Source organism: Hydractinia symbiolongicarpus, chromosome 4, assembly GCF_029227915.1.
Source record: "Hydractinia symbiolongicarpus strain clone_291-10 chromosome 4, HSymV2.1, whole genome shotgun sequence".
Lineage (NCBI taxonomy): Eukaryota > Metazoa > Cnidaria > Hydrozoa > Anthoathecata > Hydractiniidae > Hydractinia > Hydractinia symbiolongicarpus.
The window spans coordinates 10,697,047-10,724,870 of record NC_079878.1 but is presented as its reverse complement, the minus strand read 5'-3'; the positions used below and the strand labels follow the sequence as shown (position 1 = coordinate 10,724,870).

General features: G+C 32.9%; 2 protein-coding genes across 5 annotated transcripts; both read left to right on the top strand.

Moving 5' to 3' along the window:
• Positions 1 to 180: 180 nt before the first annotated feature.
• Positions 181 to 24,588, top strand: LOC130641202 (steroid hormone receptor ERR2-like). Of its 4 annotated transcripts, XM_057447900.1 has the most exons (5): positions 181 to 270; positions 7,193 to 7,257; positions 22,476 to 22,855; positions 22,993 to 23,538; positions 23,729 to 24,588. In XM_057447900.1, the coding sequence occupies exons 3-5, from the start codon at positions 22,489 to 22,491 to the stop codon at positions 23,983 to 23,985; spliced, it is 1,170 nt and encodes a 389-aa protein (XP_057303883.1). In that variant the 5' UTR covers positions 181 to 270; positions 7,193 to 7,257; positions 22,476 to 22,488; the 3' UTR covers positions 23,986 to 24,588. The 4 variants fall into 4 exon arrangements, with proteins under 4 accessions (XP_057303883.1, XP_057303886.1, XP_057303885.1 ...); XM_057447903.1 differs by lacking the exons at positions 181 to 270; positions 7,193 to 7,257 and adding an exon at positions 13,156 to 13,222; XM_057447902.1 differs by lacking the exons at positions 181 to 270; positions 7,193 to 7,257 and adding an exon at positions 20,971 to 21,015.
• A 138-nt stretch (positions 24,589 to 24,726) lies between these two features.
• LOC130641203 (uncharacterized) lies at positions 24,727 to 26,226 on the top strand. The gene is made up of 3 exons (XM_057447904.1): positions 24,727 to 25,561; positions 25,783 to 25,833; positions 26,094 to 26,226. The coding sequence occupies exons 1-3, from the start codon at positions 25,325 to 25,327 to the stop codon at positions 26,178 to 26,180; spliced, it is 375 nt and encodes a 124-aa protein (XP_057303887.1). The 5' UTR covers positions 24,727 to 25,324; the 3' UTR covers positions 26,181 to 26,226.
• The last annotated feature ends 1,598 nt before the right edge of the window (positions 26,227 to 27,824 follow it).

Genomic DNA, 27,824 nt, shown 5'->3' with positions numbered 1-27,824 from the left:
CTGACGAACATGGTGTTTTTTTTAATACCAGATTTTTTTACCTAATTTCATTTCGTACCTATGTCTTCTCATTTCATCCTTTTGTTACACTTTTTTATAAGAGATTAGAAAAATTTGAAACAATAATCAAAATAATAAAGTGGTTAATTTAAAGAAATTCTGGCATGCGTTTTTAATTGTTTAATTTGTAGAACGTGTTGTTTAGAACGTAAACATTGTATTGCTGAATGAAGTCCAACTAACCTGAAGATTTTAAAGATTCAACTGAAGGTTAGTTTTTAGTGTTGTTTTAATTTTTAGAAAATATGTACTATAATCGTCCTAATATACCATCTTTATTATTTTGTAGTTTTAATCTCGCTTTCGACAAATTTGTTAAAGTTTTATATATAAGCAACAAATTAGACAACATTAGCTAAAACATGTCAACTTCTATCTGTTCTAAACTTAATTTTGTGAAAACTTAGGGTCACCATACTTGTCTAGTTTACAAGCATTTAAATTGATGAAACTGTGAAACTGCATTGAACTTATAGGGCATTTCAACTTGTGATAGACTTTAACTTCCGTGTTCTGAACTTATTACACGTAATAACTAAAAAAACTGCTGGTTCTGTAGTGGTTTGCTGCTGGTTCTGTGGTGGTTCTGCGGAGACTTTGGTTCTCTGCTAGTTCTGCACTGGTTCTGCGGAAACTCATTACCTGTTTTAGTTATTATGCTTATCATCACTGTTCTTCATACCTGTAATTTGTAATATCACATATTTTTATCTCCACAGCTATGTGATGTTTTTATTAATATTTCTTTAGTGTCACGTTTTTGAAAAAATGATTGTTAACTCAGTATCACGTCTACACTTTCTTACCCACCTTCATTCTTTCCAACTGCCTAAACCAACTCATTCTTCTCATCTCATAACATTACTAAATGTAAAACCTATAGTCTGCTTCTTAAGTTCATCTGAACTCATTTTGTTACACATCCACCTAACCATTCTCATATCTTTACTTCTAAACAGTCAAGATCTTCCTGTTTCAATGTCCATGCACATTACTTAACAACAACTCTTATTATGCAACCTACCTTTTACCTCAATTTACAAGACTGTGCTAGTCAACAAAGGAGAATCTATTGCAAATAACACTAATGAAACACCCACCTTCATTATCCAACACATATCCTAGCAAAACAAGTGCTTGACTATCTCTATCTAGCCACTGTTAATATCACTAAAGCTGAAAACGTTTTGATGTCTCTAATCTCACTCTTGCAATAACTTCGTGGAATTCTGAATGTCAGCTTTAAACCTTCCTGAAATATCATTGCTTACAAGTCTGACAAAAAATTGAGTTAATACCTGTTAATTTAAAATGCACATCAGACTAACCTGCAGGTTATCTTCGCAACAGTTCTCTTCTCTGTGTATAACAGTGATAATGAATCTGATTATTTTCTGCATGATGTTCAGATAATTAAGGAATTTATAATGACTTTTACTCATGACTTTACCTTGAGGATACTAGTCTTGGCCAGACCGTCACTACAAACTTGTGTTGTTTTTAGTGTCAAGTGGTATTTCGGCAGTAGTACACTTCATTTACCCCTTATTTTTTATTTTTTTTGTTAACATGTCTGCTCGCTGACATGAATGCTCCTTATATGAGAGTTGCCTATGTTTTTCTTTGTTGCTTAGAATCCCAACTTGTGGTCAACACTTGCCACATATTGTTTTGTTCATCAGGGTTAAAAATGTAAGCAAATTTTTCTGGAAACTGTCAGAAAAATTTCATCTTTTTTTTAAAAAAGGTCTGTAAAAAGATTTTAACTCATACATTTATGCAGCTACTATATGTTCTGCCTTCTTTTCAATATCTGCTAAATCTTTTGCTCTAGTGTTGATTAATCAACTACTCCATTTATTGTGTGAAGTTTGTTATATATGCCTATATATGATTCTAGTCCTTATCTTGCAGAGCTCTTTTGTTATAGTACCGAAAATGTCATCTTGTGTGCTAAATAAATCGCCCGGGTATATGTTTTTCTCATTAGCATTAGTTTGCCTGATTATCTGTTACATGAAGGTTTTTAGTATGAAAAGATGAGGTCTTAAGATTCCAAATATTACCTAACAAGATGAGGGGGTCTGTAGGTGGTACTAGATTTGTTCGATGCATAAGAAGGAGTAGGGGTGGTGAAAAATGTTATTTAATTATTGAATGGCCCCTAACTGCGTAAATGGGACTTTCACTGTTTTGCTACCGACAAACGTGAACTTTAACATAACTTTCACCATCTTGACAAGTACTTGCTTATTTTCCTGTCCAATAAGAGTGCCTGGTTTATGTCATTTTTTACAGTCCTTTTTATAAATTTTCCACATTATTATAACACTGGGCATTATACCTTATTGCTTTTTTGTGATGCATGCAAGGTTATGTGTTTTGCTTCAAACTGTATAGTTCATGCCTGGTAAATGATCAGTGTATTATGGTTTTGGTGTGGTAAAAATTTTTGTGGTCTGATAAGTTTGTTGCGCTGTGTAGGACTCACTTAAAGCTGAGATTATAGGTACTTCTACCACTTTCTTGCAAAATTGTGAGAAAATTAAAAAAGTTTATTGATAAAGTGACAAGAATTATGCTAAAAATAATTTTAGGGGTATAAAACAGGGGTTTGACTCCATAATTCTTAAGAAAATTTCCTTTAAGAAACATCCAGGTAATTTTTATCTGCTTTTAACTCTGTAAGTGCTGGCCATAGTTAAACCTCCGTTGTCCAGAAGATCAACAAGAATTTAAGCAGATGTTCTTTTCTTTCATAAACTCTTAGAGGGTAGCTTTTTCTACATCATAGTTTGATTAACTTTCACTGCTCATTATGCCAGTAGTTTGTTTAGCGTACGTGTGTTTTTCTCCACAACATCAAGTTATGTTTTGCTTAAAAATTTAAAAGTTCGAAAATGTTGAATGAAAAACTCTCTCAAACAGATTCAACATAAAAAAATCGTACTTTTAGGGTTGTTTTTCAGCATTATTGGTTTCATAAAGGACGGGTTTTTTTTAATCTAACTGAAAAAAGATTACCAATTATTGCATACATCTTAATAAAAGACTCACAATTTTCACAATATAGACGAGATAGTTTTGTAGGGACTGGACTAAACTTCTTTATAATTTTTTTACAGGGGAGATATTCAGATGCAATCGGGGATTGTTTTTATTAATGTTACCCAACCCAGTGCATAAGTTGTGCCATGGATGGTCATAGTTTAAAATTCTATTCATCAAAATTGACAAATTTAGAAAATTCTAAAAGAATTAATATAAAGACTGTTGTGCGGGGGAGATCTGGGAATACCTGTGATTGTATCAATGTTACTAATGATTAGGCAGTAGGAGACAAGGATTGATTGCTTTTTAATATCTGTATTTTTGTGTGGTTAGACTCCGAATTACTTTCAATTCCAAACAGGAAAGTAAGTAAATACTGTAAATATATAAATAAATCTAATGATGTGATATTATTTGAGCTCCTTGATTGTGTTTTTCTGGTATGTGAAGAAAAAAGAGGGAACGAAAGAAAAAGAGAATCATATTGTGCAAATTAATTGTTTTGAAAATGCCTGTAATAGTCCACCCTGCATTAGATCACCGAAATAATAAGAAACTTCTAAAAACAAAACTGATAATTTTGTGAACTGTATAGATTAGAAAAGAATAGTTTACGTAATTATGGGAGGCTATCTTTTATAAAATTGCGCATGCGCATATGCAAAATTTTCTTAATTTGCAGGAAATTTACTACAGTTTTTTCCTTCATGAAAACACCCTCATCTTTTCAAAAAAGCTTGAAAACCCTCTTCAGAAGTCCTGAAATCTCCTCCAATTTGACTGTAAAAAAACTGTGACAACCCTGTTTCTTGAGTGAGCATACTTTTTTTTGTAGAATAGGGATAAATTATAATAATTTGCTGTTTGTATTTATTACAAGTAGAGGAATACTTGTGCTTCAAAAGTTGCAATTTACTGGAAAGAAGAGCATTCTCTGTACAGAATGAAGTAACGAAAATTAACTCACGTGCTCCTTTCCCTTTTGTAAAAGTAAAATTTATAGTCTTTACTCGCTGTGCAATTGAAATTTTAAAAGTCCTAACTCTCCGAAAATATTTGACTGACAAAAATTTAGAATACTCACTTGAAAACTAGCCTAGGGTTGTTTTTAATGTTTTTACAACCTACTGTAAAAAAGTAATATTTTTCATTCCATGTTAATTATAATAAGATAATTCAAATAATAATAATAATCAATAATCAATTTCAATTAGTTATTTAGTAAATGTTTCGACTTAATAAAGTAATATGTCGCAGTTACTTGTTTTTGTTAGGTTTTTTGATCAGCAGGACCCTAAACCATATAATTTCTGACATCAGCATGTCTCGTTTACTCATATATTTCCAGGTCTTCGCGGATCGTAGGGAATAAATTAATTTAATAATATGATTTGGGTTTAATAAATTATGTGCACTTTCAGTCTGTCAATTATTTAAATTATCCAATCATTATTTTGATTATTGTTTCAAATTTTTAATTCATATTTTGTTTCAGCGTAGTTTTTAAACGGTTCACGTCACTGGCTTTCTCTGTTGTGCAGTGATTCCGCTGGCCACACTGTCAAATCAAATGGTTTATTTTTAGCTACAGACGCAAATTTAGGATTAATTATTAATTTTAATGACAGGGTGAAGTTATTAGACATGATATGCACGAAAATTATGTTATTTCTAAAAAAATTATTGACGAAATTTTAGTATCAGGTAAATTTACCTTCACTTGAATATCCTTTACTCTCGTATTATTTCTTTTAGTTTCCCTGGTTTTTTGTAGTATTTCTTTATTTTTTGTAGTATTTCTTTATTTTTTGTAGTATATCTTTATTTTTTGTATTATTTCTTTATTTTTTGTAGCATCCCTTTACTTTTGTAGCCCCTAAAAGATGAAGTTCATCCTCCATTTTGGCTTAATGTATGCTTTTCCTGGAAGAGCAGTGAACTTCAGGAAAGATTAAGAAGCATAAAGATGTTTTATTAACAAGTTGTTGAAAACGATGATCTGATCATTGTTCTTAGATTCGAAGCTTAGATTGTTTTTTTAAGGGTTGTTCCTACGGGTTTTGAAATTTCGAAGCATTGCTGTTTTGCTTCCACTAGGTTTTCTCTCAGGATGGACAAAAACACAGAAAGAAGCAAAAGTTTGTGAAAACATGTTTTGATTATATTATTTATAATTTTCATAACTTGTGGATAGATTTTATAGTTTCTATGAAATATCTGATTTTGCTTTTCAGCATGGGAGTGTTTTCAGCTACTTAACCCCGATGCTTAACTACAGTGGTTGGGCAATTGCAGCCTTTGCGGTTGTTGCGGGTCTAGTAATGTCTTGTGATCCTAAAAAGGGAAACAAATGATAATGTCCCTGTAGAGTATCACTTTGTAATCCCATCGCACTTGGTAATCCAATTTTGTTGCACTTTATAATCCTATTGCCATTTGTAACTATTTTTGTCTCACTTTTTAATCCCAAACCTATCGAAATGTTTAATCCCCTGACCCGCGGCACTTTGTAATCCCCCCCTTGTCACACTTTATCATCCCTATTTTTTGCGACAGAAAATTTTATATTTATTTTATTTATTTATCGTTTATCTCCTATATTTCTGCGATTGTTTATGATACGCTTTTTGTATTAAATAAGGGGAAAACAGGTGTGTTTTAATTGTTTCATTTTACACTGCACGTAAAAATTCTCACAGGTAACACTTTCTATTTGGTTTTTACATTACTTAAGCTAACTAAAGCGATAATTTAGCTCCACCATGGTTGGGTGGTTGCAGTGAAACATTTTATTCGGAGGTTATCAAAGGCTGCCGTGTACGAAAGAAAATAATTAAGTGAAAGATATATTAAACATTACTAACTTATTAGAAACTGTATATTTTATTATGTGGTTTTAAAGCTTGACGCAGGGTAGCTCACGATATTAAATTATTTTTAGCTTTGACCTTGAGCAATGGAGGTCTACTCATTCATATTTAGTCGCGTGTGTGTATACTTGATAGTTTGTTTGAATAAAGAATTATTGATGCAAGAATTAATTATTGATACAATAAAATGTCTATAAAACGAGTCTATTTTTTAAGAAAACTTATTGTTTGCAACTTGGATCTACCGCAAAAGATCAAAATAGGTAAAATAATTCTGTTTAAAGGTTATGCTATGAAAACATATATCCTAGTCTCCCTTCATATTTTTTTTCTTTTCTTTCTTTTTTGAATATACTGTCGCTTAAGTATAAAATTCTTGTGTTGTACATAGGTTGAAGTATTATTTGAAAACTATATCTGGGAAAATTAAGTCACTTTTGAAAAATAAGTCACTTTTCCCCGACTAATTTTTAACATTCTTTTAGATAACCTCACAAGAGAATTTGAATCAATTTTTTTTTATTTATCCATGTATGTTTTTTGAACAAATTCCAGAAAAAAAATAGCCGGGGTTAGCCAGGTATAAAAAAAATCGGGTAAAAGTACTAGTCGGGGTAAAAATAATCGGGGGAAATTTTGGTCGGGCAGAAAATTTAGTCACTTTTCCCTGACTTTTTTTTATGACTGACAAGACGTTTTAAGACGGGGAAGCAAATTTCTTCGGATACGAAAATTTATATACAATCATGGACACGGTTTTTTGTCATTTTTTAAACACAGACAAATGGTTAAAATGATCACTAACTTGGCAGGCTACAAAGTCGCTACTTTTTTCGCATACGTTGGCCAGGTAGAGAGAGCGTGCAAAATAGCGTGTAGTATTCTCTAGCGTGCCTGCGCAACGAAATACTTTTATCGTCGCGTATATCTTTCAGCAGAATGTTCTTTCCCACTGCATAAAAGCTATAGGTTAAAACCCCTATCAACCTTAATGGTGTCGGGCATACTGACGAACATGGTGTTTTTTTTAATACCAGATTTTTTTACCTAATTTCATTTCGTACCTATGTCTTCTCATTTCATCCTTTTGTTACACTTTTTTATAAGAGATTAGAAAAATTTGAAACAATAATCAAAATAATAAAGTGGTTAATTTAAAGAAATTCTGGCATGCGTTTTTAATTGTTTAATTTGTAGAACGTGTTGTTTAGAACGTAAACATTGTATTGCTGAATGAAGTCCAACTAACCTGAAGATTTTAAAGATTCAACTGAAGGTTAGTTTTTAGTGTTGTTTTAATTTTTAGAAAATATGTACTATAATCGTCCTAATATACCATCTTTATTATTTTGTAGTTTTAATCTCGCTTTCGACAAATTTGTTAAAGTTTTATATATAAGCAACAAATTAGACAACATTAGCTAAAACATGTCAACTTCTATCTGTTCTAAACTTAATTTTGTGAAAACTTAGGGTCACCATACTTGTCTAGTTTACAAGCATTTAAATTGATGAAACTGTGAAACTGCATTGAACTTATAGGGCATTTCAACTTGTGATAGACTTTAACTTCCGTGTTCTGAACTTATTACACGTAATAACTAAAAAAACTGCTGGTTCTGTAGTGGTTTGCTGCTGGTTCTGTGGTGGTTCTGCGGAGACTTTGGTTCTCTGCTAGTTCTGCACTGGTTCTGCGGAAACTCATTACCTGTTTTAGTTATTATGCTTATCATCACTGTTCTTCATACCTGTAATTTGTAATATCACATATTTTTATCTCCACAGCTATGTGATGTTTTTATTAATATTTCTTTAGTGTCACGTTTTTGAAAAAATGATTGTTAACTCAGTATCACGTCTACACTTTCTTACCCACCTTCATTCTTTCCAACTGCCTAAACCAACTCATTCTTCTCATCTCATAACATTACTAAATGTAAAACCTATAGTCTGCTTCTTAAGTTCATCTGAACTCATTTTGTTACACATCCACCTAACCATTCTCATATCTTTACTTCTAAACAGTCAAGATCTTCCTGTTTCAATGTCCATGCACATTACTTAACAACAACTCTTATTATGCAACCTACCTTTTACCTCAATTTACAAGACTGTGCTAGTCAACAAAGGAGAATCTATTGCAAATAACACTAATGAAACACCCACCTTCATTATCCAACACATATCCTAGCAAAACAAGTGCTTGACTATCTCTATCTAGCCACTGTTAATATCACTAAAGCTGAAAACGTTTTGATGTCTCTAATCTCACTCTTGCAATAACTTCGTGGAATTCTGAATGTCAGCTTTAAACCTTCCTGAAATATCATTGCTTACAAGTCTGACAAAAAATTGAGTTAATACCTGTTAATTTAAAATGCACATCAGACTAACCTGCAGGTTATCTTCGCAACAGTTCTCTTCTCTGTGTATAACAGTGATAATGAATCTGATTATTTTCTGCATGATGTTCAGATAATTAAGGAATTTATAATGACTTTTACTCATGACTTTACCTTGAGGATACTAGTCTTGGCCAGACCGTCACTACAAACTTGTGTTGTTTTTAGTGTCAAGTGGTATTTCGGCAGTAGTACACTTCATTTACCCCTTATTTTTTATTTTTTTTGTTAACATGTCTGCTCGCTGACATGAATGCTCCTTATATGAGAGTTGCCTATGTTTTTCTTTGTTGCTTAGAATCCCAACTTGTGGTCAACACTTGCCACATATTGTTTTGTTCATCAGGGTTAAAAATGTAAGCAAATTTTTCTGGAAACTGTCAGAAAAATTTCATCTTTTTTTTAAAAAAGGTCTGTAAAAAGATTTTAACTCATACATTTATGCAGCTACTATATGTTCTGCCTTCTTTTCAATATCTGCTAAATCTTTTGCTCTAGTGTTGATTAATCAACTACTCCATTTATTGTGTGAAGTTTGTTATATATGCCTATATATGATTCTAGTCCTTATCTTGCAGAGCTCTTTTGTTATAGTACCGAAAATGTCATCTTGTGTGCTAAATAAATCGCCCGGGTATATGTTTTTCTCATTAGCATTAGTTTGCCTGATTATCTGTTACATGAAGGTTTTTAGTATGAAAAGATGAGGTCTTAAGATTCCAAATATTACCTAACAAGATGAGGGGGTCTGTAGGTGGTACTAGATTTGTTCGATGCATAAGAAGGAGTAGGGGTGGTGAAAAATGTTATTTAATTATTGAATGGCCCCTAACTGCTTAAATGGGACTTTCACTGTTTTGCTACCGACAAACGTGAACTTTAACATAACTTTCACCATCTTGACAAGTACTTGCTTATTTTCCTGTCCAATAAGAGTGCCTGGTTTATGTCATTTTTTACAGTCCTTTTTATAAATTTTCCACATTATTATAACACTGGGCATTATACCTTATTGCTTTTTTGTGATGCATGCAAGGTTATGTGTTTTGCTTCAAACTGTATAGTTCATGCCTGGTAAATGATCAGTGTATTATGGTTTTGGTGTGGTAAAAATTTTTGTGGTCTGATAAGTTTGTTGCGCTGTGTAGGACTCACTTAAAGCTGAGATTATAGGTACTTCTACCACTTTCTTGCAAAATTGTGAGAAAATTAAAAAAGTTTATTGATAAAGTGACAAGAATTATGCTAAAAATAATTTTAGGGGTATAAAACAGGGGTTTGACTCCATAATTCTTAAGAAAATTTCCTTTAAGAAACATCCAGGTAATTTTTATCTGCTTTTAACTCTGTAAGTGCTGGCCATAGTTAAACCTCCGTTGTCCAGAAGATCAACAAGAATTTAAGCAGATGTTCTTTTCTTTCATAAACTCTTAGAGGGTAGCTTTTTCTACATCATAGTTTGATTAACTTTCACTGCTCATTATGCCAGTAGTTTGTTTAGCGTACGTGTGTTTTTCTCCACAACATCAAGTTATGTTTTGCTTAAAAATTTAAAAGTTCGAAAATGTTGAATGAAAAACTCTCTCAAACAGATTCAACATAAAAAAATCGTACTTTTAGGGTTGTTTTTCAGCATTATTGGTTTCATAAAGGACGGGTTTTTTTTAATCTAACTGAAAAAAGATTACCAATTATTGCATACATCTTAATAAAAGACTCACAATTTTCACAATATAGACGAGATAGTTTTGTAGGGACTGGACTAAACTTCTTTATAATTTTTTTACAGGGGAGATATTCAGATGCAATCGGGGATTGTTTTTATTAATGTTACCCAACCCAGTGCATAAGTTGTGCCATGGATGGTCATAGTTTAAAATTCTATTCATCAAAATTGACAAATTTAGAAAATTCTAAAAGAATTAATATAAAGACTGTTGTGCGGGGGAGATCTGGGAATACCTGTGATTGTATCAATGTTACTAATGATTAGGCAGTAGGAGACAAGGATTGATTGCTTTTTAATATCTGTATTTTTGTGTGGTTAGACTCCGAATTACTTTCAATTCCAAACAGGAAAGTAAGTAAATACTGTAAATATATAAATAAATCTAATGATGTGATATTATTTGAGCTCCTTGATTGTGTTTTTCTGGTATGTGAAGAAAAAAGAGGGAACGAAAGAAAAAGAGAATCATATTGTGCAAATTAATTGTTTTGAAAATGCCTGTAATAGTCCACCCTGCATTAGATCACCCAAATGATAAGAAACTTCTAAAAACAAACTGATAATTTTGTGAACTGTATAGATTAGAAAAGAATAGTTTACGTAATTATGGGAGGCTATCTTTTATAAAATTGCGCATGCGCATATGCGAAATTTTCTTAATTTGCAGGAAATTTACTACAGTTTTTTCCTTCATGAAAACACCCTCATCTTTTCAAAAAAGCTTGAAAACCCTCTTCAGAAGTCCTGAAATCTCCTCCAATGTGACTGTAAAAAAACTGTGACAACCCTGTTTCTTGAGTGAGCATACTTTTTTTTGTAGAATAGGGATGAATTTTGAGTGAGCATACTTTTTTTTGTAGAATAGGGATAAATTATAATAATTTGCCGTTTGTATTTATTACAAGTAGAGGAATACTTGTGCTTCAAAAGTTGCAATTTACTTGAAAGAAGAGCATTCTCTGTACAGAATGAAGTAACGAAAATTAACTCACGTGCTCCTTTCCCTTTTGTAAAAGTAAAATTTATAGTCTTTACTCGCTGTGCAATTGAAATTTTAAAAGTCTTAACTCTCCGAAAATATTTGACTGACAAAAATTTAGAATACTCACTTGAAAACTAGCCTAGGGTTGTTTTTAATGTTTTTACAACCTAACTGTAAAAAAGTAATATTTTTCATTCCACGTTAATTATAATAAGATAATTCAAATAATAATAATAATCAATAATCAATTTCAATTAGTTATTTAGTAAATGTTTCGACTTAATAAAATAACCATGTAATTTCTGCTGACATCAGCATGTCTCGTTTACTCATATATTTCCAGGTCTTCGCGGATCGTAGGGAATAAATTAATTTAATAATATTATTTGGGTTTAATAAATTATGTGCACTTTCAGTCTGTCAATTATTTAAATTATCCAATCATTATTTTGATTATTGTTTCAAATTTTTAATTCATATTTTGTTTCAGCGTAGTTTTTAAACGGTTCACGTCACTGGCTTTCTCTGTTGTGCAGTGATTCCGCTGGCCACACTGTCAAATCAAATGGTTTATTTTTAGCTACAGACGCAAATTTGGGATTAATTATTAATTTTAATGACAGGGTGAAGTTATTAGACATGATATGCACGAAAATTATGTTATTTCTAAAAAAATTATTGACGAAATTTTAGTATCAGGTAAATTTACCTTCACTTGAATATCCTTTACTCTCGTATTATTTCTTTTAGTTTCCCTGGTTTTTTGTAGTATTTCTTTATTTTTTGTAGTATTTCTTTATTTTTTGTAGTATATCTTTATTTTTTGTATTATTTCTTTATTTTTTGTAGCATCCCTTTACTTTTGTAGCCCCTAAAAGATGAAGTTCATCCTCCATTTTGGCTTAATGTATGCTTTTCCTGGAAGAGCAGTGAACTTCAGGAAAGATTAAGAAGCATAAAGATGTTTTATTAACAAGTTGTTGAAAACGATGATCTGATCATTGTTCTTAGATTCGAAGCTTAGATTGTTTTTTTAAGGGTTGTTCCTACGGGTTTTGAAATTTCGAAGCATTGCTGTTTTGCTTCCACTAGGTTTTCTCTCAGGATGGACAAAAACACAGAAAGAAGCAAAAGTTTGTGAAAACATGTTTTGATTATATTATTTATAATTTTCATAACTTGTGGATAGATTTTATAGTTTCTATGAAATATCTGATTTTGCTTTTCAGCATGGGAGTGTTTTCAGCTACTTAACCCCGATGCTTAACTACAGTGGTTGGGCAATTGCAGCCTTTGCGGTTGTTGCGGGTCTAGTAATGTCTTGTGATCCTAAAAAGGGAAACAAATGATAATGTCCCTGTAGAGTATCACTTTGTAATCCCATCGCACTTGGTAATCCAATTTTGTTGCACTTTATAATCCTATTGCCATTTGTAACTATTTTTGTCTCACTTTTTAATCCCAAACCTATCGAAATGTTTAATCCCCTGACCCGCGGCACTTTGTAATCCCCCCCTTGTCACACTTTATCATCCCTATTTTTTGCGACAGAAAATTTTATATTTATTTTATTTATTTATCGTTTATCTCCTATATTTCTGCGATTGTTTATGATACGCTTTTTGTATTAAATAAGGGGAAAACAGGTGTGTTTTAATTGTTTCATTTTACACTGCACGTAAAAATTCTCACAGGTAACACTTTCTATTTGGTTTTTACATTACTTAAGCTAACTAAAGCGATAATTTAGCTCCACCATGGTTGGGTGGTTGCAGTGAAACATTTTATTCGGAGGTTATCAAAGGCTGCCGTGTACGAAAGAAAATAATTAAGTGAAAGATATATTAAACATTACTAACTTATTAGAAACTGTATATTTTATTATGTGGTTTTAAAGCTTGACGCAGGGTAGCTCACGATATTAAATTATTTTTAGCTTTGACCTTGAGCAATGGAGGTCTACTCATTCATATTTAGTCGCGTGTGTGTATACTTGATAGTTTGTTTGAATAAAGAATTATTGATGCAAGAATTAATTATTGATACAATAAAATGTCTATAAAACGAGTCTATTTTTTAAGAAAACTTATTGTTTGCAACTTGGATCTACCGCAAAAGATCAAAATAGGTAAAATAATTCTGTTTAAAGGTTATGCTATGAAAACATATATCCTAGTCTCCCTTCATATTTTTTTCTTTTCTTTCTTTTTTGAATATACTGTCGCTTAAGTATAAAATTCTTGTGTTGTACATAGGTTGAAGTATTATTTGAAAACTATATCTGGGAAAATTAAGTCACTTTTGAAAAATAAGTCACTTTTCCCCGACTAATTTTTAACATTCTTTTAGATAACCTCACAAGAGAATTTGAATCAATTTTTTTTTATTTATCCATGTATGTTTTTTGAACAAATTCCAGAAAAAAAATAGCCGGGGTTAGCCAGGTATAAAAAAAATCGGGTAAAAGTACTAGTCGGGGTAAAAATAATCGGGGGAAATTTTGGTCGGGCAGAAAATTTAGTCACTTTTCCCTGACTTTTTTATATGACTGACAAGACGTTTTAAGACGGGGAAGCAAATTTCTTCGGATACGAAAATTTATATACAATCATGGACACGGTTTTTTGTCATTTTTTAAACACAGACAAATGGTTAAAATGATCACTAACTTGGCAGGCTACAAAGTCGCTACTTTTTTCGCATACGTTGGCCAGGTAGAGAGAGCGTGCAAAATAGCGTGTAGTATTCTCTAGCGTGCCTGCGCAACGAAATACTTTTATCGTCGCGTATATCTTTCAGCAGAATGTTCTTTCCCACTGCATAAAAGCTATAGGTTAAAACCCCTATCAACCTTAATGGTGTCGGGCATACTGACGAACATGGTGTTTTTTTTAATACCAGATTTTTTTACCTAATTTCATTTCGTACCTATGTCTTCTCATTTCATCCTTTTGTTACACTTTTTTATAAGAGATTAGAAAAATTTGAAACAATAATCAAAATAATAAAGTGGTTAATTTAAAGAAATTCTGGCATGCGTTTTTAATTGTTTTTATTCTTATAACGTTGAACTTATTTCGAAAAAAAGTCTGACTTTTTTTCAGTTATTATCATTATTTCTGTATACAGTGGAACCTCTATTAACGGTCAACTCCATACATTGGTCACCTCCTGATAAGCGGCCAGAAAAGAAAATCCCTGCCAAATTCATGGTCAAACTCTTATAAAAAAAACCTCCATACATCGGTCACCTCCAATCAACGGCCAAACGGCCACTTTCTATTGTCCAAATGTCTAATTCCACCTCTATTAACGGTCAAAAAAAATCTTTATGCAAGCAAATAAAAGGAAAAATAAAAAGAATTATTTTCTACCGAGGTCAGTAGCATGTGAAAGGATCTTTTTCGTAACTTGCTCTATCCACTTTAACGCTTCCACATGTCCCCTTGCTTTGATCATGAATCATTCTTTGAGCCCCTCTCCCGACCAGACGTTTTGACAAAAAAAGTGTATTCATATAAAACCTCCATACATCGGTCACCTCTAATGCAACGGCCACTAAGCTGGGTCCCCCAAAGTGGCCGCTATTAGAGGTTCCACTGTACATGATTCTACTAAAATGGCGGATGATCTATTTTCTTGTTTGGTTTAATAAATATAATTGAGTTACCAAGAGTATTTACTAAAATACAACTTCAAAACAGATAAAAAATGGATGGAAGATGCGTACAGAATTTTTTGACATTCAAACTACAATCAATGAAGTTATATCACAAAACTGAAAAAACTAATTTTAATTTTTATTGATTTCGTTGTCATAGCAATTAACTAAGTTGTATAAGATAACTCGAAGCCGGTCACTAAGATACTTTTAAAATTTCGGACGCCGCTAAAAACGCATACTAAAGCTATTTTTGTCGGATTAAGGAATGGTTAAATAGAAGGCGTAGAATAGCATTTTGTTAACAATATTGTTTTTCTTTAAAAAAAAAATGAGCAAAATAACTATATGAAAAAATGCACGTAACAAAAAAAGAAAGAAAAGAAAACGCCTATCGGTGTTTTTTGTTGCTCGAAATCGGTCAACATATTTAAAATACGAAAGTCAATGAATCAATGTTGTTTGATGTGGAAAAGCACATCTAGAAACAATTTGCTAAAAAATGTAAAGGGAGAAACAGGAGCATTCAACAGGCGCGTGGATATCAACAAGCAATGGGTTATTTATCACTTCTTAGTCAGTTTTAATGACACACAAAATTTGTTTAAAAAGGGTGTTGTTGCATGTCAATTGTAAGTTAGCTATTTTAGGACGGGATGTAATTTTATCGTTAAATACAAGCTATTTCAGGACGGGATGTAATTTTATCGTGGGCAGCGTAGTCATAATGAATTAGTCCTAGCTATTATAAACAATTGTTGCCAAGCAACTACATAAAAAGGATTCGAATGTTCACATAGTAGATATTGCACATCTACTGTGACCCTCGAAATGAGTAGTCAGTGAAGTTCTGGGTGTGAAAATAATGTCTGAAAAGTTATTTTGTATATGTTGAAATATCTACGTTGAAACAAGGTAAGAAAGATTGTCTTTTTAAAAATAGTTTATGAAATTTAAAACACTAAAACCTTCCTGGGACAGCGAATGAGTGAATGAATGAATGAATGAATAACAACATAGTCAATTTAGTTATATTTCATTTAGAACTCTCTTTAGAGAATCACGCTTTTGTCTCAGCTAGAAAACCCTTTTAAGCAACTCCAGGCTGAAATCATCAGATTTTAAGCTGATTTTTTAAATGTTTTTATTTCTACATGCAAAAATTTACATAAAACGGAATTCTGACTTCTGAAACCCCTTACTAGGCTTTAGCAATGACAATTGATTGATGGTCTGGTCCTCGTAACTGATCTGCCATGTTAGTTTTGACGTTAACCTTACGCACCAAATGTCAACAATAGTATTACGCAGGAAATAAATATAATAATTAACGCTGATTGGTTAAAATTGGTTGGGAATATTACGCTTCACTGAATATGGAAATAAACAATATTGTTTGGCAAGCGAGCGAGGGAAAAAATGAAACTTTGCTCGCTAAACCCTGTTAAAAATTTTCTTTTTAAATTCTGCTTTATCGATTCTCTCCCCCTCTCCCCCCCCCCCCCCCCAAAAAAAAGGGGGTATTTATTTTTAATCAGTTTTGTATAATTCATTCAGACGCTCTGCTGCATCGCCTTTGTTGAAAGTCGAAGATGTGAAACTGTATTCAAATAAATTATTAATTTCTCAGCCAACTACAGCAGTTTCTTTTTAAACAAATATTGCAGATTCACTAAAGAATAACAACAAAAATATATATTTTACGTAGCATGTTTTTATTTGGTGTGTTAGTTATAAAAAAAGTAGTAACAAGATATATATATTTAGTTTTAGTATGACTTTAAAATATCAACAGTTCATATTATCTTGCAGTCGCAAAAGTTAGACACGGAAAGATGATGTTTTCATGTTTTCCTTACGCTAGTACCTCGACTATTTTTGTATCAACTTTGTTGTCGCTACAGTCTGGACCAACTTCAAGCTCTCTGATGCTGCTGTAAAGCCTTATTTTAACTGTCCTTATTTTTTAAATGGGAAACATCTAATCAAAAGAATTACTTGGAGTCAACAAAATCTGTAACAACAGTGTGGCTGAGTCGGAAAAAATCATCGCTTTTAAAAAGCTTGTAAATTAGACATATAAAACCATTTTTTCTTTTTTTCTTTAAGCTCTGTCCGGCGGTAACTAGTTTTTGTGGCAGAGTAACTGTGAAAATGTCACTTTAAGTTGATGGGATTAATTTATTTTATTTATTTGTTGATTTATTTAATGTTCTAGACTTCAATATGTCGTATTGCTTCCTATAGTTGCCGAATCACCACTATACATATATATATATATATACATATATATATATACATATACATATACATATATATACATATATATATATGTAGCAATAACCTACATTATATAAAAAGAAATATTTTCTGAGACTAAGACAGTCAGATTAGTTTTATACAATGAGAAACTGGATTAAAAAAGAAGTTCGATTACTATTGGCGCATCAACCCTATAAGGATAGAAATCGTTAGATCAACCTAGCTAGATAGCTAGCTAGCAAACATGTGAATTCGGTTTCACTAAAGAGATGCGTTAATAACCAATAATTTTGGCACTATTTTTAAAAAATGTTGGGTGTTGAGAAAAAAAGTTATTTGTTGCGAAAATAGAAACAAAAGAAATAGAATACAAATAAAAATCAGAAATAAAACTACAAGAAAAGGAAAACTACAATAAATTCTTTGTTGCATACTTCAGTTTATTTTCAAGAACTTTCTTTTACTAAAAATATCACTTATTTTTCCTTACATAAATTACGAAAATTATTTGATTAAATCTTAGCAACCATAAAGCAACTTTACGTGTAGATATTAAGCGACGTGAGAACTGATTAAAAACCTAAGTTTCTTATAAAAAGTTAAGTCAATAGGCAACAACTCCGTTTTTTAAAATTCCTCTCCTTTTTATGTAAGTTATAAAAGTTTTGTACGACCTCTTACATATGAAACCTGCGGTTATTAAAAATAGAGTTGGATTTCGACTGGTGCATCTAGCGAGAATGAAAATTTAGTATTCCAAATTGCGTAGCCAACAAGGTGAAGAGAATACGACAGTGTTAACTTTACTGCGCATGCGTATTACAGGGGAAACCTATTTTGAACACCCCGCTGTTAATGGATTAAACCTTGACATTCCAAGATTTCTTTGCAATTTTTTTTAACTTTTAATAGAAATATATTTCTTTGAGTTCACTCAAATTGGGACTTCTTGTATTGGTGTGTTAAGAATTATATTTTTTTCGAATTTAATTGAGTAAGAAAATTTAAATTCTGTAATCTGTTTAGGACGTTAAATTCTCCAACGTCAATCATGTTGTTCGCACGAGCAAGAAAAAAAACATCTCTTACTTGTCATGGAAAAGGCATATCACTTTATTCGTAATATACATAAAAAGTTTACGCGCGCTTTTACTTTTTCTGCGTAAGGTCATACTTTAAAACGACGGTTGCCGTCCTTATGCTACTCCCCTTGCTGCCGTAATTAAGCAACAGTTGTTAAAAAGAAACTTAGCTTTGGTACAGTCTTTCTTTTTTATCTATTCTTCTTTATTCTTTTGTTCCCTATTTATATCATGCATATTCGCTACGCATACCACAAAATAGAAAATTCCTTTTCTGCAAAAATGTAGATGATCTTTGATTTCTTTCCACGCTAACTTTAAAATGTATGTGCCAATCAAATCGCTTCAAGATAATATTTCAGTGGATACAATATTTCTCCTTTCTTTTATGAAATGTATCATACCACCTACCTTTTTTTATTAAAGTTTTTAAAAAACAGCACCAACAGGGCTTAAAATTTCAAATATTTTGTCTGTTTGGGAACTTTTTATTGAATGTTTTTAAAAATCTCATTTTGGGAGTTACCATGGCAACCGCTCCACTTTTTATCACTGTGTTTTTTCTGTATATTCCCGCCCCAATGTCGGGAACAAGGTAAGAAACCTTCCTATGGACGACGGAAATTATGCTAGGCAAGAAATTATGGGGACCCGAAATAAAGCTACGCTCAGGAGTATTGAAAGGACAAAATACTGGTGCAATATAACTAGTTAAAAACCTCGTTGTAAAATCCACAAATTCGATTTTTTTTTTCCTAAGATTTTACCTTATCACAATATGCCGAACGTCGTTGTTTCGTCCTTAGAACAAATTATTTTTTCGGCTACCATTTTGTATAGAATACGGGTATTTAAATTGGAGAGGTCAAATTCGCGCCATTTTTCTTTAGTGTTTTCGTTGCAAGAAAGCAAACACACACGTTGAGAATACACTTTTAGTGAGAATAAGAAAATAATAGCAAACAAATTAATACGCAAAAAATTTGATACACACGAAATAGACTTTTTTTCGCTGCGTAAAAATTAGAACGAAGTAGGTATCGGCTGATTTACGATGTGTTAAAATAGTTGTGTTACGATGGTGTTGTACTACCATTGAAGGTTGTGTGTTTACATGATCCCAATCTTAGGATTACAATTGAATGCACAAATTTTGAAGTCGGTTAGCGTAGCATTTGAATTGCTATGCTCTTTATTTCGAGGATAAACAATTTCAAAGGGAGATAACATCAAAATGAGACCTATCCTTTTTTTCTTTTTTCAACGCATTGCGATTACAACTGCAGACATGAATGCTTTCTTCTTTCCGTCTTTCCTGCCAAAAAGCATTCCTTAGACTGGGTATGAACTAGCTACCTCTTATTTTTAACCCCCCTCCTAAAAATAATTTTATTCATCATATTTACATATCTATAAGAAAGAATTACCTGGAAAACTGTGAATGTAAGAATCATACAAGCATAAAATATTTTAAGATATGTATTATAAACCACGCTCATCGATCAAAATGATTTGTAGATTTTCCGTGATCATTAAGCTGATCCGGGTTTTCTTGTCGTTTTTAAATTTGGTGGGTTGACTATTCGAGGTAGGATACTCGAAAGTCACTTACACGATTCTCGAGTTTTTTACCTGGAATGATAAGTCAACCATTTCTTCGATTATTTTGTGGTTCTTGTTCGATTACCTTATATGGTAATATCCCAGTAGTGCTATATTTGGTCTAAGAGCCTGATTTGGTACATAAATATACTTTAAAACCATGCGAGGTCAAAAACTATTAACATAATTTTTTTGCTTTGTCTGATTTTAATGATGAGATTTCGAAAACATTTCAAAATTGTGGAAAAAATAACTTCTGGTTTATCGAATTAAAATAATTTAATGTAATACCAGCTAATTTACATAATGCCTACACATGAGTTTTTGTTGTTATCTTTCGAAGGCGTGTTACCATGGTTTGGGGGTGGGTTGCCATGGTGATTCATTAGTTCTATTTTAATGTAATGATATTGAATATAAAGAAGCATTAATTGAGTTAGTATTACTCATTTTTGACCTGGTTAAATGAGGCAAGATCTGACCCACATAATAATTCAAAATTTTGAAGCATTTAAACATCCAATGGATTATAATACTGGACACCGAAAATAAAGTTACATCGTAGCTTGGGAAATCAATCATCTACGATAGAGAATATTCTTGAGACCTTTCAGTGGTTTTGTATTAGAATAAAGATGGAGCTTGAAAATTTATTTCGATAAAGTTTCTTCCTTTTAAACCAAAGCAATTACAGAGTCCAACGTGACGCAAAATGCAGATAAATGATAATATGTAATAAGTATGTTGTAGGAATTACCGCAATGCATATGTTTCTTATTCAAATAAAAGCTTTAAAAAATCTATATGCCACAATCAGCACAGGGAGAGCTTAGTTTTTCGTTAAAAATATTTTTCCCGCGCTATTTGCAACGGTACCCCCTTCACACCCCCCCCCCCCTCCCTGACCAGCAAAATGAAATGATTTTTATCAAAAAGCATCAGAATAAGCTCGGCCTGCAACTTATATTCACGTCGCCTAACCCCACATTCTCCGCCCAACATGAGCGCCTAGTTTTATTCCATGTATTACCGCGACCACTTTTTGCTGCAAACCCGATCACATTATCTTGTTATTTCTGGTTACCTTGGCAACGTGTAAGGAACCCCACGCATAGTTAAGGATGCCATGTTACTTTAATTACTTTTCTTTTGATTAATTATACAATGACCTATAACTTGATGTCATTAGACTTCTTCATTGAAACAAAAATCAGTTGGGAATATTTAGAAGCCAGTAGCCTGTATTAACTTTTTGTTGGCTTTTCACAGAAAGTGGGAGGTTGAAAATTGAGAACACGTTTTTTGCGTTAAAAGGTATGTGGACGTTATGTTTTATGGGTGCTAATAAATTACTTGGATTATAGTGCCTTTAAACATGTGTTGACTTGATTAGAACGTTTTTAAGAACAGCGAACATCGAGAATATCATGAGACGTTCTTATGTTTGTGCTGATAAGTTTAAAATTCTTTGAAAATACAATTAATGAGTGACCAAACACTGTTTTTAATAAGCATCTAGGAACTCGAAAACTTACTTACTTTTCTTTTCGATAATATCAACATTAGCTAGTTATTTAACAGCTATACTTAAAAAATTAAAAAAAAATCTTTTTTTTAATACCGGTGAGGTAATGAAGGAGATTACTATTACAATCCTTTTAAAATATTATTGCTTGAACGTACAAAACTAAACTCTTATTGGATGGTTGCCTATCAAAATAAAATTTTAGTCTTACTTTTTGTTAATTGTTTCTAAATGTCAAGTTTAGTGTACTTTTTGTTATTGTTGTGTTATTTTTTTTCTCAAATTCGGCACGCTTACTTTTGACTGTGTGTTAATGATTTCCTTTTTCGAAATTTTAATATTTCTTCTTGTGACAATTTTTTGCATGTGTGGAAAAATTGTTTTTTTTTGTCTTTATTCCTGACCTTTAGTCGTCTGTTTGTTTTCGATATTATTTTCATTGTGTTATGAATGTGTTATAAGGGATAAAAATATAAAAAATATCGTCTTTAATTTGTCGACTTTGAGACTCAAGTAATGTCTCATTCTAATTTTATTTTATAATTTTTTAAAACAAAAACAATAAAAGAACTCTGTTAACAACGTTACCATGCGTCGTGTTATAGGTACGAACAAGTCTCATAGATAAGATATCAAAAGAATAATAGATACATGTCTTTTAAAATGTAAGAAAACTATTTTTTAAAAAAAATTTACTGCATCATACCTATTCTTTGAATGACAAATTTATTTCTTGATGACGAAAATGCATTTTTAGTTTAATCTTTGTTTTCTTATTAAATAATAAGTAAAGAAATAAGAAATTCAGAACAAGATTTTCTCCTTGTTTTTTATTGCGGGTGTTGTCCTTTATTTAATGTGTTTGACAAGTGCATGGTATTGTCTAGTTCTCTGTGTTATGATCTAACCAATATATACTGTTGTTGTTATTGTTGTAATGGCAGTGGCGGTTGCGGTTGTGGTGGTAGTGTTGATGTTGTCGTTGTTTTATTTCTAAGCTTAATATTTGTTATTTCTCACTGTATTAAGTTATTTCTCACTGTATTTTTCGAAAAATACTTGAATACCGTCGTCGAAATTTAATCAATGTAATTGTGCCAGCCATGTTAACTAATAATTATTACTACTTCATCAGATGTTACTGCAAATGAAGCTTTTTGCCTTGTTTAATCAATGTATTCCAATTAAAACTCTTAGACGGTTCGTCTTGTTAAGTAAGAATAAGCTGATAAGTTCGACTTGATTTTAGATCGCGATAAATAATGGATTCAGAAGCATCGCACACTGCAATGCCCGTCTTAGAGAAAATGGAAGTGAAGATAGAAGAACAAGTGAAAGTAGAAAGTGAACGCCCACCTCAACCCCGTGCAAACCTACAAAGCCGTTTACAATCGAACAAGCACGACCAAGCCTTCTTATGTGTAGTGTGTACGGATCGGGCGTCTGGATACCACTACGGTGTGCCTGCATGCGAGGGGTGTAAAGCGTTTTTTAAAAGAAGCCTGCAGTCGAAAGACTTAAACTACAAATGTCCAGCATCAAGTAATTGTACGATCGATCGTATGAGTCGGAAATGTTGTCAAGCCTGTCGGTTAAAGAAATGCCACGACGTTGGCATGTCGAAAGAATGTACGTATTTTTTGTTTGACATTAACGGCTGACGGAGGTTAGGATATCTAGCTCAATGTTAGGCACTTCAAATGTTATTACCATGTCAGTTGCAAAAGAGAAATCTTAGTTTTGACGATTTTTGTTTTTCACCTTAGTTCTTGGCAACAAAATCAAAAGACCAAAACAAGAAAAGCAACAAAAACCGCGTCGAAAATCTGATAAATCGAGTCCGGAAGGTTTTGTTGAAAGTTCTACGAATGCTCAAGAAATTGAGATCGAAAATGCTATTCAAAGTTTAACCTCTCTTCATGCGGAGTTGTATTTGAAGCCTGAAGATTGTACCATTGAAACGAGAACTCTCACTCAGAAATTTAGTTGGACGGTCGACCAACAGCTGGTTCACATAATAGACTGGGCAAAACAGCTGCCAGGCTATTGCAATCTGGTCATAAGCGACCAGGCTATATTATTACAAGCAGCGTGGGTGGATTTGCTCGCATTAAATTGGGTGTATCATTCGGTGTATGTTGAAGAGGCTATAAAATTTTCAAAATTCTTTTCCATAACGTACAATGAAGCCAGAGAACTTGGTTGTGAGAATATATATTGTCAAATTTTTTCCTTGGCAAATCGAGCAAAAAAATACAATATGGACGAAGAGGAGATTGCTTGTCTAAAAGCTATCAGTCTCACGAACGCTGGTGAGTGTCACACTTTTTTATTATTCTTTATAACGATCTTACTTGTTTTATTTGTCCGCAAAAAGGAAGGAGGGAGAGAAGTTTTCAAAGAATATCACTAGTAAGATTTAGTGTGTATTTAACTGGTGTATGAAGTGCGTAACTGCAAAAACAGAAAAATTTCATATAATTCCACATGTTTTTTGTTTAGAATCAAGTAGTTTAGCTGGGCCTGAAAAAGTGAACGATTTGATCACAACATTTTCATCCACTCTTCAATACTACACAAACAGTCGCCATCGTGAAAATCCGCAAAAATTTGCAAAGCTTGTGTTAATACTTCCTCAACTGAAATACATGGTTAATCAAGTCATAGAATATTTATATACAATGAAAATGAACAATTCAAGTGAATCGAACTTGTCGGATTTGGTCATTGAAATGCTCGAAGCTAAGCAGCGGCTGTAATAGCCGTGCCGTTATTTCACATGCAATCAAAATAATTTCTAAATTTGTACATACAGTTTTTAAAAGAAGCAATATGGAATTTATATGTACTATACACTCAAATAGTTCTGTTTAAACAATACGTGGTTCGTATTAATCTTGACACAGAGACAGTGTTCAAGGAGAACAAGAAACCTCTACACAAGAGATGTATCAATAATTTTCGCTGGCTGGAACTTGTTAATATTCTTTTTAGCGACACTTAATGTTTTTATTTTATAGTTAAATTCTAGGATCAAAATAAGCAAAAATTCTGCTTGTGGTTGGCGAAATTTTTCATGTGTATTGTATCGAATGATTTCACCTCGAAGCTTAGTCACCATTTGGTTAAATATTCACTGTTACTGTAACTTATTGAAACTCTCACGCTTTTTGTGCGAAAATTAATTGTTGTATTAAAGAGTCAATTCAAACACGATCAGCAAAATTAAAAAAGCTTATTTTGTCCGGAATATTTCGCCCAGTAGAGATTCGGCTGTGTAGCTACTCTGTAAAATATGTAAATAACTTTTCTGTATGGATATATTAATTGACGATCGAACGGCATAAAATATTGACAAATAATATTACTTCTTCTTTCGGCGTGTTGTTCATGGTAAAATTTATTTTGAGTCTTAAAATGTGGCAAAATTTATATAAACAATAGCCTGGACAAAACTTACGTCGCCAATCTGGCTTTAATGTGGACTCTAGATATCCTAAGGATTTTAAAAAACCCCGCCTCGCAGGAGGTTTCCCCGATATCGGTAGTTCAGTTCTAAACATACTTAGCTCTACAGCTGAAATGTCGCCTTTACTCCCCTTGGAAACGACGACTTGGTTGGGATGCGTTAGTGTCACTGTGAAGTATTAGTTTGTCGAGGATTACTGAAATTTGGATTCACGTTCCTCGGGTTTTCAAAATATATTTTGCATAAGAAATATTGAACTGAACAAAATTACCATGAAATTAAAAAGAAAAGTGACGTCTTATGGTATTGACGTGTTATGATAATGACGTCTTATGGTAGTGTTGTGTTATGATAATGACGTCTTATGGTAGTGATGTGTTATGATAATGACGTCTTATGGTAGTGACGTGTTATGGTAGTGAAATGTTACGATAATGACGTCTTATGGTAGTGACGTGTTATGGTAATGCCGTTTTATGGTAGTGACGTCTTATGACAGTGTTATGGTAATGCCATCTTATGGTAGTGACGTCTTATGACAGTGTTATTGTAATGCCGTCTTATGGTAGTGACGTCTACAGAACTATAAGTGTTACGTGACGTATAATTGATTATACAACACGGCAAAAATGAGTGTCGATGAAACAAATAATATTGGAACTTCAACTGTTTCACCTCAATCAAAGGGCCCTGTTGTGTTGCATTATGAACAACAAAACATGACAAGACGATCCACTCGTGCGGAAATAATGGCGTTGGGTGCATCTACTGTGATTGGAAATGATAGTACCACCCATCAAGAACCGCATCCTGGCCAGTGGACATTGGTGAAGGACATTAATATGGAGAGCAGGGAACCGCAAAAGGTCTGTTTAGAAGATCCTTTTAAATACAAAATTTTACTTTTTAACATCGCTTCGACGACATTTTATAACTACGATAGCGAAAATACTCAACGATAGTAAAATTAACACGCATTAGGGTAACACCAAACTACGACTAAAAGTTGCTCAAAACAAGAAAGACAGTTCCATTCAAAGAAAAATGTTTTCAACAAAAACAAAAAAACAAATTTTAATATTTTTAGGTATGGAGGCAAACAACAAGAAATGCGACACAACACCTTGCTGAAATCCTGGTAGGTTATGAATAAACGATGTGTGATAATTTAACTGAGTGTGGCAAATACTGCTTTTCGTGTAGGGCATAGTCGCAAGTTAATTCTTTTTAACCAGCAGGTTCTGCAAACGAGGTTAAGTTTCCTTAGTGATATTCTGACATCTTGTATCAGAAAGGATACAAGAGGCCTTGGGGACAAGGTTGACTGAAAAGGTGCCTTTTTCTGAATTGTGTTTTCACAGTGGTGCCATTTCATACGAACAATTTTTTTCACTTCAGAAAAACTCTCTTCTTGAACATCCCCATCCAGAGTTGAGCCAGCAGGCGATTGCATGTTTAGAAGAAATGAGGAGAAACTTTACTTGATGTTGTATATAATGAGTTACGAAAATGACGAAGTAAAAGTTCTTCATCCGCGTCTCGTTTCTTTTTTCGTTACATTTTATATTGAAATAACGAAAACATAATAAATATTTTAGACGCCATTCTAGTTCTCAGTCCTGCGGGAGAGAAAGAGAGGGAGGGAGAAGGGGGTCTTTACATGCGGGAAGGGTGTTAATGACTTGTAGTAGATTTAATAAATTCTGATTTTTTTGTTGAAAATGTCATTTTTTTTATTTCTCAATCGTACTGAAGATTCTTAATCTATATAATTAAGGGGAACGGGGGGGGGGGGGGGGTCTAGTAAAAGGGGTGATGCAAACTTTTCGATATTTTAACATAGAAGGGGGAGATTAATAAATTGAAATGGGTGATAAAATCTTCCGAAAAAAAGTGTTACCCCTTTTCTCCTACAAGACGGGTAAAATGGTAGACAATACCACGCTGTTTACATTAACTGGATGGATTATAGTATGATGGATCAAAAAAGCCGACTAAAATGTGTTGCAACCTCGGTCCCAGTGTCTATAGCGTTTTTAAGACCCTCTTAAAATGTGCTGTGATAGCTAACAAAAGTAGGATTTTGCTCAATCTGTTCCTAAGACCTTTTTAACTGACGACGGTGCGAAATCAAAAATTAAGAAAGAGCTCTGGAAACGAAGCTGGATTGGTTGGTTGGAAAAATTTAGGGACTTATCCGTCATTTTTTTTCTCATAACACTTTTTTGCATAGATTTTTATAAAAGAACAACTTTTCTGGTCTGATTATACTTTCTCTGAATATACATTTGAAAGGTCTCTAATGAGAGCTAAGTGAGAGGTGTAGGCTGCATAGTCTCCCGCTGCTTATCCCTGCCATTCTAGAATAGAATAGCCATTATCAAGTTTGGAGAAATGACTCCACTTTTGTGAACTGAACGGCAAGACCAACTGATAATAACACTTGCATCTTTAAAAAAAAATTAGGTTGGGTTCACCCTCGTTTCCAGGGTTTGTTTCCTGATGTCAAAAAGGCAAGGACCCCTGGGGGACGAGATTGAGTTGGGTTAAGGCACCTTTTTACGGATCAAGCATGATTTCAATTGTTCTACTGTTCTTAAAAAGATGTTACTCTTTGTGTGATATACATCCCTGGTTGGGGTAAATACATAAAAAGAATCAATACATCAACCAATGTCAAATTTCCTAAAAAAAAACGTCACAGAGGAAAATCACAGGAATTCCCCGTCCTTGCCAACGGCTTCAGAGGATTGGTATAAGTTTGTTTAAAAGTTAAAACTTTTTGCAAGCCAAAAACTAAAATTTCAGGCATTCCATAGGCCATAGTTGGCAGTATTTTCCCAATAGATTTGCTGTACCTATAGTGTTTATAAGTGGCCCTCAACTCGAGGAATAAAGACATCTGCCATTGTTTATGATCTTTTTCAGTCTCACATTCGAAAGAGAATTGTAAAAACACATTTTTCGCAAATTTCCTCCAAAAGTAGACTTTTAACAGGGTAGTTTAGCTATTTTACGTACCGCAGTAGTAGTAGGGAGTGATTATAATCAGGTTTTCGCTCCTCCTACACCTTTACCCCCCAAAAACCCCGCTTTCACCATTTCCACCACCACCTTCATCCCAAAACA